At 37.0% G+C, this 19,269-nt stretch overlaps 1 protein-coding gene across 1 annotated transcript in view; it reads left to right on the plus strand.

The window, feature by feature from the left end:
- PKD1L1 (polycystin 1 like 1, transient receptor potential channel interacting) overlaps positions 1–19,269 on the plus strand; it is a 172,095-nt gene that overhangs the window by 21,713 nt on the left and 131,113 nt on the right. The window contains exons 5-7 of the mRNA XM_027837267.1: positions 999–1,050; positions 8,322–8,575; positions 9,324–9,412. Of these exons, the coding sequence (XP_027693068.1) occupies positions 999–1,050; positions 8,322–8,575; positions 9,324–9,412 (395 nt within the window). The remainder of the gene's footprint in view (positions 1–998; positions 1,051–8,321; positions 8,576–9,323; positions 9,413–19,269) is intronic.

A 19,269-nucleotide genomic window follows, 5' to 3' on the forward strand; every position in this document is an offset into this window, starting at 1 on the left:
AGATTTAAATAACTAGACAGGAAGTCTCTGAGACAATACATTCAGAAGGTCTAAAAGAATTTACTGCAGTTTCAGAGTATATTCATTGGGGACAATAAGCATATATCAGCTGAATGGCCAAGGCAGTTTATTCTTGGAGCCCCTCCCAGTAGTGAGAAGTAGTTAAGGCCCTTCCCAGTAAGCAGTCACTATCGCAATCTAGAGGCACCACCAAAAGCATCGACCACGGCATGGAAGCACATTCTTGCTCACACTCCTCTGCATTGCTTATTGTACATTTCAAGGAGATCAACGCCTTCCATTCCTATAAATTACTTTCCCACTTCTGAGATGGGCTGTCCTTAGGCCAGTCCTGGTAATACAGTTTCAATGTTGGAACAAAATGAGGCCCTTGTAGATCATTCGGCAGTTAACAGAAGGAGAGAGGAGATTGGCTTAGCTGTAGCAGGAAAAGGATGTTTGACAATGACAGATGTCGAGGACACTTAAAATTGGTTGGGAGTTAGTCTTAGTTCAAATTCCAGCTTAGCTACTTGCTAAGGTGTGACCTTGAGAAAGTCACAACTTCTCTAGGCTAAAGGTTTTAAAAATTATTTTATTAACTAATTTATTCTGATAATTATAATTATATAGCATTCTAAGGTTTGCCTTCTAGAGGCAGTTGGGTGACACAGTGGATAGATGCCAGACCTGGAGTCAGAATGACTCATCTTCCTGAGTTCAAATCTAGCCTCAGGAACTTATTAACTGTGTGATCTTGGGCAAGTCACTTAACCCTGTTTGCCTCAGTATCTTCATCTGTAAAATGAGCTGGAAAAGGAAATGGTAAACCCCTCCAATATCTTTGCCAAGAAAACTACAAAATGATATGATGGAAATTAGTGAATGAGGGTTTAAAAACACTTTACATACCTTGCCTCATTTTACAGAGTGGATAGGGAGCTGAGAAGGGAGTGGGTATAGCTTCCTTCCCTGAGTTGCCTTTCATTTTCTACCAGTTAAGCTTCAAGGAATGCCTGAGGCGCCTCCTCGTGGTTGTTGTGTACTCAGGTGACCAGGAAGTGATGTCAATAGCCTGAACTTTTAGTCCCTTGAGCTAACTAATTTATGATGGTCTCAATATTTTTAAATGAAAAGTTACCTTAACTTGTGGGAGTTTCCTAACCTGGGTTCTATGAGACACCAAGAAGAGTCTCACCAACCATGAAGTCTTCAAGACTTGGGGTCAAAAAATAAGTAACCTGACTGAAAGGAAAATCCATTTATTAGTGCGCTAAGGAAGACACTTTGGACTGGGAGCAGCTTTAGTTTCTTAGGGTATAGCTTGGGTTCTTATAGTTTTATAGGCCAGCTTATAGTACACAGCCAATCAACAGCATTTCAAGAGAGAAAGGAAACCCTTTCTACAACTACTTCTCTATCTATTTTATTTATTCTAGATTTGTGATATCCAACTTCAACCTTCTGTGTGACCTTGGGAAAGTAATTTCTCTTCCTGGGGCATTCATTTATAAAATGGAGTTCAATTAAATAATAGTTTTGCTTCTTTGAACCCCCAAATCCTACACTGCTTTTATGAACTTTAATGTGAGAAGTTTAGATTAGGCATGAGGAAGAACTCTCCCAGTGAGAGAAATGCTAATCCCTGACATGAGTTATAAAGGAAAAAATGTAGAAAATTCATCCCTGGGGACACTTTCAAGTAGAGTAAACAACCATCTGATGAATTAAGTGCAGAGGAAAGAGCTGGATGATTTCTCAAGGATACTTCACAGCTCTTAAGTTTGCATCAATTGAATATCTCTGATTTGGTCCTTGGAGTTGTCTTTTTTTCCACTTGTGAATTATGAGCCACTTCATGGCGTGAACACAATGACCTCTTTATTTTTCAATTCAACAAAGTACTAAGTCTCCTGAACAAACTAAATGTGCTAGTTGATCATTTCTTCTAAGAGCTGTCCTTGTCTGCCATCTGGTGGTAGTGTCTTAGTTATTACATCAATTTCCATGTTTTGAAAATAACCATGATAAAGACAGTAATCCAGGGAGCAAGCAAGTTACAGCATTATGGAATTTTAGAGCTGGATGGCACCTCAGTGGCCATCCAACCCAGCCTGTCCCCACAAAAGAATTCTCTCTACAACAGGCTTGACAAGTGGTCATTCAGCCTATATTTGAAGATAGCCACTGGAACCCACTGCTTCCATTCTAATTTTGGACAACTTTGTTAGAAATTTTTTCTTTACATCAAGCCTACATGTATATTTTTGCAACTTCAACTCGTGACTGGGGCCAAAGAGCATGAGTCTAATCACTCTTCTGCATGACAGCCCTTCATGTACTTGGAGAATCACCATTCCCTTCCCCTTGAATTCTCTTCTTTAGGATAAATATTCTCTGCTCCGTCAACTGAACCTCATATGGAGGGGTCACAAGGCTTTTCATCATCCTGGTTTCTCTCCTCTGGACAATTTCTAACTAATCAATATCCTTCTTATGGTGTGGAAACTTTCTTCAAAAGATTTATCCATTGTTTCTCTCTAGACAATTAACATAATATATGGTAGCATCTCAGAACTAAGTGCATCAACAATTTTGTAAAGTAAAGAGGGGGAAGGAAAATAATAAGTAATGTTTAAAAATTTTATCACTAGTTTTAAAATGGTCATGAAGCAAAGAAGCAAAAAAAAAATACAAAAGCAAAAACACCAGTCTCTCAAATTAAGAAGCATTGTAGCCTTTTTTTTTTTAGTAGAGATCATCTACTATGTAGGTACCAAAATAACTATTGAAAGACACATGTTGGTATAGCTCACATTTTTTATTAGCAATTTACATTTTCATTAGCAATTTAAGGTTTACAAAATATTTTTCTCACAACAACTCTGTTTAGGATATCATCCAAATGTTATTCCCACCATTTTGCCAATGAGGACACCAAGACTCAGATTAACTGGTATAGTGGTAAGCATAATGAACTGCTGGATTTGGAGTTAGGAGACTTTGTTGTAGTTTGGTTGACACTTGCTTCATTGTTGTTGTTGTTTTGCTTTTTTGGTGAGGCCTTCAGGGTTAAATGACTTGCCCAGGGTCACAACACTTGCTTTGTGATTGTCTATAAATCACTTAATCTCTCAGGGCCTCTGGTTCCTCATCTCTAAAATGGGAATAATAATACCTGTATTGTTTACCTCAATGGTTATTGTGAGAAAAGCATTTTGTGAACCTTCTGGAACAAACATCTCTTTAGAGTTATTCTTCAGTGGTATGTTAACTTTCAGAGTTAGTGCTTGCTAGCCCAGCTAGTCTTTGGAGACATCTCCTTTCCAACAAGAAGGGCCAGGTAAAAGAAGGCTTGTTAAAAAGCTACAACCATGGGGCACCTAGGTGGCACAGTGGATAGAGCACCAGCCCTAGAGTCAGGAAGACCCGAGTTCAAATTTCGCCTCAGATACTTACTAGCTGTGTGATCCTGGGCAATCATTTAACCCCAATTGCCTAAAAAAAAATTGCTGTTTTTAAAAAAAAATAACCATGTGCCACAGCACCAGGGCTCAGCTAACAATAAATTATCAAAGAAGACTTGTTTGGGGTTGAGTTACAAACATCATGCTTCTGACCTGATCTGTAATAATGTTATTTTAGGAGTATCATCATCATCATCATCATCATCATCATCATCATCATCATCATCATCTTCATCATCAGGACCAGACCAGTGATTTTATTGTTATAGGAAATTCCTCATAAAGAAACTCCTTCTATCAATGCAAGTTGGAACCTGCTTAACTTGTAGTCCTTATAGCAAGTTGCCTGGGGAACTGAGGGGTTAAATGACAGTCCTTGTACCAAGGTCTTCTTGGGTCTACTACACCATATTAAGTGGTATATTGAATTTAAGATGTTTCCTCAAAGATAGTAGTTCATTATACTTGAATATTCATATACTTGAAGGATATGTGATTTATGATGGTTGGGTAACTGAAGAGCTGGAAAACAAAATTTACTCTACCAAAGTCCTTGCCACTCAGTCTCTCCATCTGACTCATAGCTGAAACCTATACATGTTGTCTCTCCCTTTCAGAATGTGAGCTCCTTGAGAGCAGTACTTAGCACAGTGCTTTGCATATAAGCAAATGCTTAATAAATGTTTTTTAATTAATTCCTTACATCTACTAGACAGATTACAACCATTCTCACTAGTTTTTGATCCTTGAGAGTCTGCCATGGTATACAATTTCATCACCTTGCAGTCAACCTGGTGAGGGGCTAGTCTTCAGATGACAGATGTAACCTCCATCATCAGGCCCATATTTGAAACCTTCCTAGCATGGTAGAACCCACCAGAGCTTATACTCAACTGGTATTGCTTTCATGAGGCCAAGGTTACCTTTACACCTTAATGAACCATTAGAGCTGGGCTTCAGTGAATTCCACGATAATCATAGGACTATAATACTGAGGAATCAAATGTACAACTCCCCAGGCCAGCCCTATGGCAAACTGTGAAGTAAGATTTTGGTACTCAGACTTTTCCTGGAAAAGTTTCATTGTGATGAGTGTAATGTTTGATTCTAGAGGCCACATTTTAAGAAGGACATTGAGAAGCTGGAAAAGATTCAAAAGAAGTTAACCTATATGATGAAGGGACTGGAAATGTAAAGAAACTAGAGATATTTAACTCAAAGAAGAGAATATTTTGGGAGGACCTGCTAGCTATCTTCAAGTATTTGAAGAGCTATCACATGAAAGAAGGCTTAGACCTGTTTTATTTGGTCCCAGATGCTAACTAGTCATTCACTGAGAAGGGAATTGAGCTGGAGAAGGAAATTACAAACCACTCCAGTATCTTTGCCAAGAAAACCCCAAATGGGGTTATGAAGAATTGGACACAACTGAAATGACTGAACAACAACTCCTCTAGAGGAGGGTGACTAGTCTGGGGAGAGTTGTTTGTCCTTTCATAGAGGATCAATGACTTCATGAGGGTGGTGTCTTGACTTTCCCATGAATTGGATTTAAGTGAGGCAGAGCTGCTTAAAGTCATCAGCCTCACTCTCTCTTCCACAGTCATCCAGTGTCAAGACAAAAGTCAAGAGGACTGGTGATGGCCTGGGATGCAGTGGATGACTTGGCCTTTCTAAATCAAGAACTTTCCCAGTCCTCAGTTTGTCTGAGGCAACACCCATTTAATGACTAAGAGCTAGGTAAGAATTAAGACAAATAATGGCCTAATTTACCATCACAGAAATATCAATATGGTAGAAGAAGACCCTCAAAGTTTCAGGCCAGAACAGAAAACAATTGCCATTTATACTCATTTTAAGCCATCAAAACCAAAACAATGAACCACAGAGGCTTGGGCTGGAGGTTATTATTGGCCATTTAATGAAAGCAGAGTGATTTGGGTTTAAAGGCAGGGTCAACTATCTCCATTTGAAACACAAGGGGCTTTTTTAAAGTTTTTTTTTTTTTTAGCTATACTTCAAGAAATCCTAAATGAAAATTACACAGGACAGAAAAGTAGATTATCCCAGCTTTTTGAAAAAAAAATAATAAAGTAAATGTTAAAAATAAAAATGAAAAAAAACCTAGCCCCCAAAACCCAAAACATCTTACAAAATATAAGTGATCAAACATTATATTCTTATAGATAGAACCCCCACATGTAAGGATATGGTACCCCCAGTGGACAGAGGGACCACATGTGGTAAGGGAACATGAGGAAGAAGAAGAACAAGAAGAAGACAATGACAACATAGAAGAAGAAGGAGGAAGAGAAGAAGAGGAAGAACATTATACCCCAACTTCTGCTTGAATTGGCAGGTTGGGTCCATTGAGAGAGTGTAAGAAACCATAAGGATCATTTGAAGGAACTGGGGTAATTTAGCCTGGAGAAGACTCAGAGGGCCAGCAATAGCTATTTTCTAGTATTAGTAAGGCTATTGGGGCATCTAGGTGGCGCAGTGGATAGAGCCCTGAAGTCAGAAGGACCTGAGTTCAAATGTGGCCTCAGACACTTGACACTTACTAACTGTGTGACCCTGGGTAAGTCACTTAACCCCAATTGACTCACCAAAAAACAAAACCAAAAAAAAAAGGCTATCAAATGGAAAAGACTTTTAATATTCTTTTCTTGGTCCTAGAGAGCACAACTAGGTGGAATTTACCAAGTAGATATGATTAATCATCTAACCTTGATGTAAAGAAAACTTTCTCGCAATTTAAATCTATTGAAATGTTGAATGAGTCTCCTTGATAGGTAATTTCCCTTGAGTTCTTTGGATGAAGGCAAGATAACCACATGTTAGTCAGTTGTAGAAAAGATTCTTGGTCAGATATGGCAATAAATGATGTCTGAGGTTTGTTCTAGCTCTGAAAATCTATGGTACATTATTTTGTGTGAAACAGACTATCATGTTGAAAATAACTTGGGTGCCAATGTATAACAAGCCTAAAAGAGTTATCTTATCCATCTTTCTGCCTTTAGAAAGACTAACTATATCTACACTGCCACAGACAGACTGGGATGATATCCCAAAAGCAGGCTGGGCAAAGCCCGCTGATGCCAGGTCTTCATATTTGTAGAAGTAGAAGTATCATGCTACTGATAGTCTCTTCTCTGACATACCTTCCAAGAAGATAAAAGATTCAGGTTACCTCACTAGCGACAGGGCAAATGCTCAGTAATCTCTCTGACAATATGACCTGTGCCTCAGACATAAGAGAAATAAGAATTTATCCTAGTTTTAAAGACACCTGTAAAGGTATATTCCTCAAGGATTAAAAGTATATTATTATTATTAAAGGTATTACAGATTATTAATATTTACAGAAAGATAAAACTACATAGTTACTATTCTTTTCCTACCTATAAATTAAAATTTTCCCTAAGTCCCATTGTAAACTCAGATTTTTATTTTTTCCAATCTTATTAATCTCTTTTCTTTTCCACAGTGTGCTTTACTATTTTCATTCTCCTGACATGTTATTTTATATATTTATATGATACACCATTACTCTTATCACAAAGAATATTTAAACCTATTTTCATGCTTATCTCTTCTTCTTTTTTCTTTCCCTCAAGGCAACTTCCCTCAACAACTCATTCTCGTGTTTAACAATGGCCTCTTGTCAGAAAGGTCTTCCTTTTCTCAGATTTAAATTTACCTTATAATCAAGAGATAATGTTTTTTTATTTCCTAGGCCTTTGATGCCTACTCACAGCTCTCCCAAGAATGTAAACAACTCTTTAAAAGTTGCAGATGTTAAATTATTTGTGAGATCTTTCTGTATGTCGTGGGGAATGATAATTTACTCAGTAATTAACTCCAGCTTCTTGGCATATAGGAATCAAACTTTCATATGTTTATTCAGGTAGTTAAAGGAATTATTATTTTGGTCTTCTTGGACTAAACTGAGGTACTTTTGAGTATTCTGACATATCCTAGTGCTCTAATTACCTGAGGTAGTAAAAAGTTACCTGATCTACAAAGGTCTTCCTTCCCAACACACACACACACACACACTCTCTCTCTCTCTCTCTCTCTCTCTCTCACACTCTCTCTCCCCTTCTCCCTCTCTCCCTCATTTCCACCCTCTTTCTTTCTTTCTTTCTTTCTCTCTTTTTCTGCCTCTCTGATCCTTATCCTGTTGTATCTCAACCATGGAAAAGAGGGACTATTTTATTTTTTCTTTGGTATCCCCATCATGGGCAGCTAGGTGGCACAGTGGATAGATTGCGAGGCTGGAGTCAGAAAGACTTATCTTCCTGAGTTCAAATCTGATCTCAGACATTTATTAGCTGTATGACCGTGGGCAAGTCACTTAACCCTGTTTGCCTCAGTTTCCTCAACTCTAAAATGAGCTGGAGAAAGAAATGGCAAACCACTCCAGTATCTTTGCCAAGAAAACTTCAAATCGGGTCAGGAAGAGTCGGATGCTACTGAAACAATTTAACAACAAATCCCCATCACCTTGGACAGTACCTTGTACATAATAAGCATTTAATGTTGAATTTTTTAACAGAATTCTGTGTGTTGATAAAAATCACCTAGTACCTCAATATAAATATTACTAGTGGTTTTTAAAACAGTTATTCTTTATTATTATTTAAATTTTTGATCTTCGGGGCTTGGAAATGAATAGTCCCACATTCTTTCTCAATTCTCAGTCCTTGTTTTGTTGGTGACCAGTAGAAGCTAATTTTATCAGAATATGAATTCTCTGCTTTTCATTAAGGTTATCTCAAAATTTTAGTTTAAGGCTGAATTATAATTATTTTATTTTCCCTAACATGCTTATCTTTTCTTTGTTTGAAGGACATCTGTGTATACCTAAAAATTCCACCTGTAATTGGACCTTAGAAAATGATTTACTACTCACTTCTGGGATTCCTGTAATAGTCTGCAGATGCCTGGAGATGGGACTACATATAATTGGTTTGACAGTTTCTGATGTAGCATCCACTGCACCGACTCAGAGTCTGTTTAATGTGACACTGGAAAAAGCAGGCATTGGACTTCTTGAACTTGACAGTTTATCTCCAGAAGTGCTTATTCTGTTACCATTAAAGGTATGAGCTCATATTCACTTCTCTGAGAAAACTGCTGTACTCTGTGACTTAAAATAATTACTTTGAACTGCAGTTTCCCCATCTGAAAAATGAAGGATAGTGACATAGATCACTTTGCTCGATTTGAGCTGTGATATGAGATACTGAAATTAAAGACAGCATAGCTATTCTCCTACACCTTCCCCTCCCTGCCATATTTCCTGTTGTTGCTTAGTCTTGGAAAGCTGCAGAATAGACTGAGTGTATGATGGAAAAGAGATTTCTGGACTTCAAGTCAGTGTCCTGGGCATCTGTGTTTTTTCACACTAGGTCTGCCTGGGTCTAATGTTTCTATCTCCCTGTAGCTGTCAAAAAACATCTGGTAATCCAAGGTTGATGTTTTATAGTATGGCATGTAGAACAAATACTTACCCAGACATTTCGGCAGTATATATTTATTTTTCCATGAGAGAAATGACATTGTTTTGATTCCACCATATTTTTGTTTTAGTTTGGTTTTAAAAAAAAAAGGATAAGTATTTGAAACTGCTTTTCTCTTTTAGCTGAAAAGCTAGTCAAGAATCAAAAATAAAATAAGGAACTTCCATTCTGTTTAATGCTAAGGATCAGTTTTACACATGTATGATTCATACAGATAATAGTTTATAGTCATAATTAGGATGATATTAGGAGATAGAACTGATCATTGAAATCATAGTTTTCCCAGCTTGAATTTTTTTAAACTTTAATCACTTTTTTTTTTCAACAGCATACTTCAGAAACTGTTAGAAACCTGATTTTAAGTTTTGGTGACGAAAAAATGCAAACTCCTCCAATATGGGGCAGCAGTAATAATAGGTAATGACGATGATGATGATGATGATGATGATGATGATGTCCATTTTTTCAAACATTTGGTAATCTCCCCTTTTGAGAAGCTATCCCTCAACATTCTCAAACTTTTGTTGCCTCAAGCGTTGACCTGCTCTGTTTATATTTGGTTTGATTCAAATGCTCTTTCCACTTAAAAAAATGTCATTTCTACTTCCTCATGCAGCATATCAGGAACTGTGATCTGAGAGTCCAAATGTGAATGCTCTAATGTCATTAAGGGATAAAAGAGTTATATAAATTTTGACAGATCTTTTCATTTTGGGAGTATATTTATTGTCCTCCTTTCAATTTTATCTTTAAATTCATTCAAGATAATCTGGATTGAGTCTCTTTCCCAACTTCCTGTCAACTTGTTTTTCCTCCACTATTTCGTGAGGCAATAATGTTACTAATCTTCCATCCTTCTCTGTAAGGCTCTACAAATGAGTTTATATTTTATATTAATGTTCTTGTCCTTGATTGCCAGTTCAGGGATATCAAATAATTGCTTGATAAGGTGCTTCCTCATTTTTTCTCTCTCTTTGTGTGAGAAGTGATTTGATATACGTAAAACTTCTTTAGGAAATTATTATCTATGTTGATATCTGTTCTTTTATTCAGTTCTCATTTTTAAATATCAGCAGTGTGTTTAAATAGTTAAGGCTAGTTATATACCATTTTCTCATTTTTAGTCTTTTTATTTGATACTGATTTTTTTTTTAAGTGAGGCAATTGGGGTAAGTGACTTGCCCAGAGTCACACAGCTAGGAAGTATTATGTGTCTGAGGCTGGATTTGAACTCAGGTCCTCCTGACTCCAGGGTTGGTACTCTATCCACTGCACCACCTAGCTGCCCCTATTTGATACTGAATTTGATCTTTGCTGTTGCAAGTTAATGATCTGTTTATGCATAGAAAGGTATTTCAAAAGTTACCACGCTGGTAACCAGTCACTTACCAACTGTTAAAATATAATCAATTTCATGTTTAATGATGTTATCTGGTATTAATCTCCTAACTCTCTTCTTGAAAATTTTTTTTATAATGTATACATATATATCTGTATAAGCAGATATCTTTGAGTTTTCCATATAATCCAGAACTTAGCACAGTACCTGGCACATAGTAGGTACTTAATAAATATTTATTGATTGAGTGATAATCTATAACCTTTAAACTCTTTTATTTCTTATTCTGGAAGCATATTACTTCACCTGCATAAAACACCAAACTAAAGGCCAAAATGCTGAGACTTGGCATCATATTTAACACATCAGCATTCTATATTTCTATGTGATTTCTAAATTTCAGTATTATTTTGAGGTTTATAAAATACTTTCCTTATAATTCAGTGAGACAACTAGTTCAATGTACCCCTATTTTACAAATAAGGAGATGGGGACTCTGAGGAGGTAGGTAGCATGTTTGTGGAAAGGCCAGTAGTCTAGTATGGCTAGAATGTAGAGTTTGAGAAGAGGAGTAACCTGAAATAAGACTGGAAAGTTGGCTGGGAGCCAGACTGTAGGGTATTTTAAATGCTAGGATAAGTTATTTGTATTTGTCCTGTTTCCATGGGGAGCCAATATAGGTTTTTAAGTGGAGGAATGATATAGCCAGAACTGTTATCTATGAACTATTATTTTGGCAGATTTGTACAGGAAGACTGAGGCAGGGAGACTGTAATAGTACTCTAGGTATGAGGTACTGAAGGCCTGACCTGGTGGTGGTTGTGTGAGGGGAAAGGGACAGGTATGAAAGATGTGAGAGAGGTAGCATCAATGACAGTCATTGAATGGATATGGAGGGTAAGGGAGAAGGGGGAGTTAAGGAAGTCTTCGAGATTATGAACCTGGGTGATTGAAAGCAGAGTGGTAGCTTCAAAAGAAATAAGACAGTTTGGAGGGAAAATGCATTGAAAGGGGAAAGACTTGAAGTTCTATTCTGGATATGTTGAGTTTTTGATCACAGAACCTTCAAGTTGGAAAGAACTTTAGGGGAAGATTCAACTTGAAAGAGTCAAGCAGGCCAACTCATACCTGAAGAAGAAACCTCCCTTCAATATACCTGGTGCATGTTTAACCAATCCATACTTCAAAGACCTTCTCTGAGGGATAAGCACCATTTTCTGCGGCAGCCTATTAGACTTTTAAGTAACTATAGTTAATGGAAAGATTTCCTTTATATTAAGCCTAAATTGCAACTTTTCTTCCTTTGCTCCTTGTTTCCAGTTCTCCCCTCTGTGGCCAAGCAGAACAAGTCTAATCCTTTTTGCAAATCAAAGTCCATTAAATACTTGAAGATTGTACCCTCTAATTTTTCTTTTTGCTAGTGGATCCACAGATCCTTCAACCAGTCCTCATATACCATTGTCTCAAAGGTACTCTACATCCTGATTTTCTTTCCCTGGATAGGTTGCAGAATATATTAATGTCCTTCCTAAAATGTGTTGTCTGGAAGCGAATGTGCAGGACAGGGGAACTACCACCTCTCTAGATGTAATGTGGTGCTCTATCTAGAGTGCCAAATTAAAAATTAAGGAGTCCTGGGTTCAAATCCAGCCTTTTAACATCTACTTCTTGTGTAAACCTAGGCAAGCCATTTCATTTCTCTGAGCTTCATTTTTTTATCTTTAAAATGGAGATGATGGCTGTGGCACTCATTTTACAGGTTTAGGGAGAGGCTCAAATGAGATAATGTATATTAATCAATTTGTTAATTTTAAGTGCTTTAAAAGTATCTGTTGTTATGGTTATTATCTCCATTTTCCATAAACTCTCCACAGGAACATCTACCTTACATGGAAAGGCAGGCAGGTGGGCAGAAATAATTACCCAGCATACAGTCTCTACCAGGTGGCAGTTGGAGCTCAAGCTTCCAGGTCTTCTTTAGTATGTTTTGCCCTTGTGTAAACAGGAACAGACCTATTTGTATTTCTTTCAGGTCTGAGTGCTTTATGCATCAGCCCAGATTCTCTCATCTCATTTAATCTAAGGTGAAAAGTTTAAATATTATCAATGATAATTCACAAGTTTATCAACATCACTCAGTCCCAATCCCATCAAGATTCTGATTACCTTTTCAGTACTGTGTGTGACCCAAGGTCCACATGTTTACTTTGCAGGCTATAGTACATTCATAGAATGAAAATGAAAACAAATCTACAGCACTAAATGCCCCAAGTGGTTGGCCACCCTCTTCTTCTAGAGAGGAAGTTGGGTTTTAAAATGGATGGAATGCTGGACTTGTCAGAAACTTCTGGGTGCTTATCTTGCCTCAGATACTTACTAGCTGTATGACTCTGGGGAAAGTCATTTAACTTCTTGGAGCCTTAGTTTCCATAGCTATAAAAATGAAGGGGTTTTATTCAATGGCTTCTGATACTCCTTTCACTCTATATCTGTGATCCTATCATTTTCTGAGTCTAAAATCTTAATTCCCTGATGGTTATGGCCACTCATGTTACGATGTAAGTTCTCAACTTTATTTTCACAAAGGAAAGAGATGTGGTCTGAACACATTTATAAAGGGAAGCCACCAAGCCTTGCCCCAATCTAGGCACCGAGAAGAGAAAGGAAAAAGCCTCACTGTAAAGTAGATAGAGATCCCCCAACTTGACTCCTGTGGGGCTAGAACTTGATTTCTTGCCAATGATTAGGCAAAACCTGGAGTCTGATGGTAACTGAGAGCATTTCTCCAATATCACCAACACCAATATGTGGCAACTCTAGAAGTTCAGGGTCCCCATGAAGTTAAGCTACAATTATATCTTGTGTGTTTTCCCCACATCCAGATGGTTATGGCTTTACAATAGTTTGAATACTGCCAATTCAGACTTAAGGATACATAAAAGCAGGAAAGGGAAAAGGAAAAGGGATGAAGGAGGGGAAGATGGGACCAAAGTGCTGTGTCATCCTCCTTAAATTCTTATCACAGCTTCATGTACTATTGTGACCCTCTCACTTGCCTATTTATTTACAATAAATAAATTCCTCACCTCTACTTCTGTTCCATTGTCACCTAACAAAAACAAAGGGGAAAACATCTGCACCTTGCTGCAACCAAGTATTGTGCAGAAAAGAAAAAAGAGGCTCACACAATTTAAATGATTTGCCCTTGGTCCCCTGACTATTAAGTGTCAGAGACAGGATTTAAACCAAGAATTTCTGACCTTCACTACTCCATATCACAGATATTGTATATTTTGAAAGACAGCAAATGCTGCCCTAACTATTCTCATTCTTAATACATAGAATTTATTGTGTACATTGCAGATGCTTTGGAGTTTATATTATTAAAGAAAGACAAAAACCCAAGTCCCAAAGAGCTTTTGGTTTTCTGAGTAGAATTAATTTTTTTCAAAGTTTCATTGTAAATGCATTTGAAACAACATCATCTGAGAATCTCAAAATTAGTTATAAGTTCACTTTGATTTTTAATTTCATATTACTGTTAATCATGGCCATGCATGTATTGAAATATATGAATCTGCCATATTTCTAAACAACAGCATCAAACCTTAGACCTTTTAATTCAAGAATCACTTAGCAATTTCAGAGTATATGGCTCAAATGCACTTCTTGTTCTATTCAGGTAAAGCAAATGGGGGAAAATGTACCTGTTTGCTGCTCATCCTTGTAGTTATGTCCATTATCCCACAACTATAGACCTGCACTCCCTTTTCTGTCAGTCTTTAGAGCCCAACAGAACTGTTAATCACCAAAGTCTTTTTGAGTTATTTTAAACAATATGGTCAGTGTCAAAATTGTTTCTAGCCAACTGATGTTCTATTTGAACAGAACTGCAAGTGTAGCAGAGAAATGCAAAATTGCAGATGGAGATACCTGTAGCAAATTCAACTGTCAATCATAATATATTGTTGAACTGAGAGCAGTGGTCTTCTCTAATTTGCTAGACATTAGCATGAAAGCAAAGACTGAACCTTAGTTCAATTTTTCTTATGTTACCCAGTGCCTTGGATAGAGCTTTGCGCAAAGTAGATGCGAAGTGAATATTTACTCAGTTTAGCCTGTATTTTCTAAATGTTGTGGTCTGCCATCATGTTGTGAGAAGGGTTTATCTCCCTAGATAGTAATCAGTTCCAGTTCCTTAGATAGCTGTAGGGTACCTTTAAAATTTTTTTTTTAAATTATAAAACGAAAATGGTAGAAGGACATCTATATAAATTCATTCTCAATAGGCTTTTTCACTTTTCACTTTCTCCATTTGTTCTACTCACCCCTAAAAGGGAATGGCATTCTACCTATGGGAGCAAAGAGGAGAAAACTCTTCTGTAGTTACTCTAGGAGGGGACAGACAAGTTATCCTACGGTCATCTAAGCCACTGAAGGATTTCCCTCTGGATTTCTGACCGTCTAGCTTCTGAATTCAGCTGATTCCTAGGTTGTGAAAGGCATTCATTGTTTAACAAAAAAATCAGAATTTGTTCCTAGATTTAATAAGGAGTCACTGGAGTTTATTGAGCAGGGATGTGACATGGTGAGAATGGGATTTTTGGAAAATCACTTTGGCAGCTATGTGGAGGATGAAATGGAGCAGGAAGAGACTTGATGCAGAGAGGCTAATTAGATTTTTTGCAATACTACAGGTAAGGGGTGATTAGAGCCTGACATGAACTAGAGTGAGAAAAGGGAACAGATTTGAAAGTTATTGAGGAAGTAGTATAGATAAGACTTGGAAACTGTATGTATTGGGTAAGAGAGAATAATTTTTGTTTGGTTTTTTAAGCATAATAATAGCTAACACATATGGTATTTTAAAGTTTGCTAACACTTTATATATATTATCTCACTTGGTCCTGGCAACAACTCTATGAAGTAAGTGTTATTAATTCCCTTAATTTTAAGGATGAGGAAATAAGCGCAGAGACATCAAGTTATTTGGTCAGGGTCACACAGCTATTAAGTATCCAAAAAATATTCCAACCTGGTCTTCCTGACTCCAGATTTAATACTCTATCCACTATGTCATACTGCTCGTTTTCATAGCTGTGGCATATGGTAACAAGCTAGAAAAATTAGTTCTTTTGTATATGTTACATTAAGGTGATGGTACCATAATAAGTGCCCATACTGTTCAGCCATAACTATGTAGACCATGTTTAAATGAATATCAACAGAGACAGCATGGTGTGGTGGAAATAGTACTATACCCAGAATAAGGGAAGATTGAGTAGAAAGAAGTCCAAATTTCACCTTTGACAATTAGCTGTGCAACCTTGGGCAGTGCACTTAATCTCTCTGAGCTTCAGTTTCCTCATCTGTAAAATAAGTGGATTGAACTAAATGACTTCTGCAGTTCATTCCAACTCTAACTCTGTGAAACTCTTTGAACCTCAGTTTCTTCATCTGCAAAGTGTGGATAATAGTGCTTGTAATGCCTAATTCACAGGGTTGGGAGATTATCAAATGAGATAAAATATGTAAGGCACTCCATGAACATTAAAGCCCAAAATAAGCATCAATTAGTACTAACTTTCCAAAATGTTCCTTTTCCTGGGTGTGTTTGAAAATGCCCCAAATAACTTTCTTCCAAAGTTAACATATAGGAGAATTAATTCTGCACTCCTGTCGTATGTTGGAACAGAATTATCTACAACTGGATTAGTAATCAGTTTAGTCATTCTATCAACATATAATCTAGTGGAATTCATTTCCAATTCTAGTGCTCACTCAGGATCAAAGGGAATGTAACTAGAAACTCTCATTATGAATAAATGGCACCACAGGAGCAAATGCAGAATGGCAATTAGCTTATTTTGTTTAATCATCAGAATCAATGTCTGTCTTGGCCATGGACTTCAGTAAACTTTGTTAAATATCCTCCATCCTATCTATAAATTTGTCATTAAGATACATACTCCAGCTGCAGCCTCGTCTCCTCTGGCTCCTAAGTACATTACATCTCATTACATTTTGCTCTGTCAGATTACCCAGGATATCAGAGCCTAGGACTAGTGTTTCAATGAGAGTTCAAGAACTCCCCAGAGGTAAGAGACATTATATGAGTCATTCGATGCCTCCAAATGAAGGGTTTGACTTTGGTAGTCTAGTACTCTATGCACTCTTAGACTTTTCTTTTTTCTTAGCATTTGGAAGACCACATCAACCTTCTTTTATAACTTGGAATACTTGGAACCAGTAAGTAGCACTAGCTTCACTTACCAGTAGAGGTAGACTGATAGGAAAGCAAATCTTTGATTTGCCAGAGTTTGGCATCATACATATTCAGCTGGATTCTGACAGAATTTTTCTAGGAGGTATCTGGGAGACTCTCCAACTCATGAGTATTTGTCTACTAATATTTTACTGTCCTTTTCAGTTTTGAACATTCATGAATGTGGAATGCAGTAAACAACAGCAACAACAAAACAACCACAGTGGAAGAAATTTTGCTTTACATTCTTGATGTCTTAAAGAGATCCATCTCTTAGATGGTAGCCTCTGATTACAGTGGAAAGTTTAGTTTATAGTTTAGCTTTCATTTGAAGCAGTGGGACATATAATCAAGTAATATAAACCTCTGATAGTCATCACACCAGAAACTCTGATTAAAATAAATTCATTCTCTTTGGGATAACATTGAAGATTAGAATTCCAATCAATTTAACTGTGTTATTAAGGGGAGAAAACCAATTCAGTAACCATCTGCCAGTAAGATGGCAAGTTTTAAATATCCTATTCTCCATTTCACTTAGATTGCCCAGAAGACCAATTGGCACCATGTTACCATGAGAGCTTATCCTCATCAAGGCTGTTTTATAATTTTGAATTTGAGATTTTCCTTTCAGGCTCAGTTTTCCTCTCATTTTAGCCTTAGGTTCTTTGTAAAAGCACACTGTAACTCAACAACAGTGGTTTCTAGGTCTGTTAGTAGAATGGCACCATCAATTTACTTATTGCAGAGGAGCGGGTCCCTAGAATTCATTCCACCGACCTTGATCACACAATGGGTCAGGAGCATATTTAGACACCTGAAGTTGTGAAGACTATTCTATCATTCTTATGGGGAATTTCATGTTTCTTATCTTTCCCAGATTTAAGCTGGATCTTTCCCAGAATTAAGGATCTTTGGGGGGCAGAGCACAGCTTGGGAGTCATTGCATTTTTTAAAAAAATAAATACAATTGACAATTTATATTTATAATCAATGTTTCATTTCCTTCCAATTATAATTATAACTAGTATTTACATGCAGTTTAAAGTTTGTGAAGCACTATATATGTATGTATGTGTATGTGTGTGTGTGTGTGTGTGTGTATATATATATATATATATTCATCATAACAACTCTGTGTAGTAAGTACTATTATCCTTATTTTACAGATAAAGAAATTGAGGTCAAGATACAAAGTGATTTTCCCAGTTGCCCACAGCTAGTAAATGTTTGAGACAGGATTTGAGTTTGGATGACTCCAAATCCGAAACCATAGTCCCAGTACCACCTGACTTCTCATTATAATAGGAGGTGGGGCGGCTAAGTATTTTGTGGAGTGGAGTGTCCCTTAAAATGGCTTTGCTTTAGCCATGTTAATGGCTAAACTTTTTTTATTAATTTATTTTTAGTTTTCAACTATCACTTCCATATGCTTTTGAGTTTTAAATTTTTCTCTCCCTCTCTCTCTGCCTCCCTCCTCAAGACGGTGTGCTATCTGATATAGGCTCCACATATACATTAAACATATTTTTACATTAGTCATGTTGTAAGGAAGAATTAGAACCAATAGGATGAACCACAAGAAAGAGGAAACAAAACAATACAGAAGAAAAAAAAAAGCAAATAGTATGCTTCAATCTGCATTCAAACTCCACAGTTCTTTCTCTGGAGGGGATAGCATTTTCCATCATGAGACTTTTGGAGATGTCTTAGATCCTTGCATTGCTGAGAAGGGCTAAGTCTATCAAAGTTAGAAATCACACAACATGGCTATTACTGTATACAATATTCTCCTGGTTCTGCTCACTTCACTCAGCATCAGTCCGTACAAGTCTTTCCAGGTTTTTCTGAAGTCTGCTTGCTGATCATTTCTAATAGCACAATAGTATTCCATTACATTCATATACCACAACTTGTTCAGCCATTCCCCAATGGATGGGCATCCTCTCAATTTCCAATTCTTTGCCACCACAGAAAGAGCTGCTGTAAATATTTTTGTACATGTAGATCCTTTTCCCATTTTTATGATCTTGTTAGGATATAGCCCTAGAAATGGTATTGCAGGGTCAAAGGGTATGCATATTTTTATAGCCCTTTGGACATAGTTCCAAATTGCTCCCCAAAATGGTTGGATCGTTTCACAATTCCACCAATAGTGCATTAGTGTTCCAATTTTCCCACATCTTCTCCAGCATTTATTATTTTCCTGTTTTGTCATGTTGGCCAATCTGATGGATGTGATGTGGTCTCTCAGAGTTGTTTTGATTTGCATTTCTCTAATCCATAGTGATTTAGAGCATTTTTTCATATGACTATAGATGGCTTTAATTTCTTCATCTGAGAACTGCCTGTTCATATCCTTTGACCATTTCTCAATTGGGGAATGACTTGTATTCTTATAAATTTGACTAAGTACTTTATATATTTTAGAAATGAGGCCCTTATCAGAGATATTGGTTGCAAAAATTCTTTCCCAGTTTTCTGCTTCCCTCCTAATCTTGGTTGCATTGGTTTTGTTTGTTCAAAAACTTTTCAATTTAATATAATCAAAATTATCCATTTTGCATTTCGTAATGTTCTCTATCTCCTGTTTGGTCATAAATTCTTCTGTTCTCCATAAATCTGACAGGTGAGCTATTCCTTGCTCTCCCAGTTTGCTTTATTTATCAG

The sequence above is a fragment of the Vombatus ursinus genome, unplaced genomic scaffold (genome assembly GCF_900497805.2).
Source record: "Vombatus ursinus unplaced genomic scaffold, bare-nosed wombat genome assembly UNPS02014820.1, whole genome shotgun sequence".
Lineage (NCBI taxonomy): Eukaryota > Metazoa > Chordata > Mammalia > Diprotodontia > Vombatidae > Vombatus > Vombatus ursinus.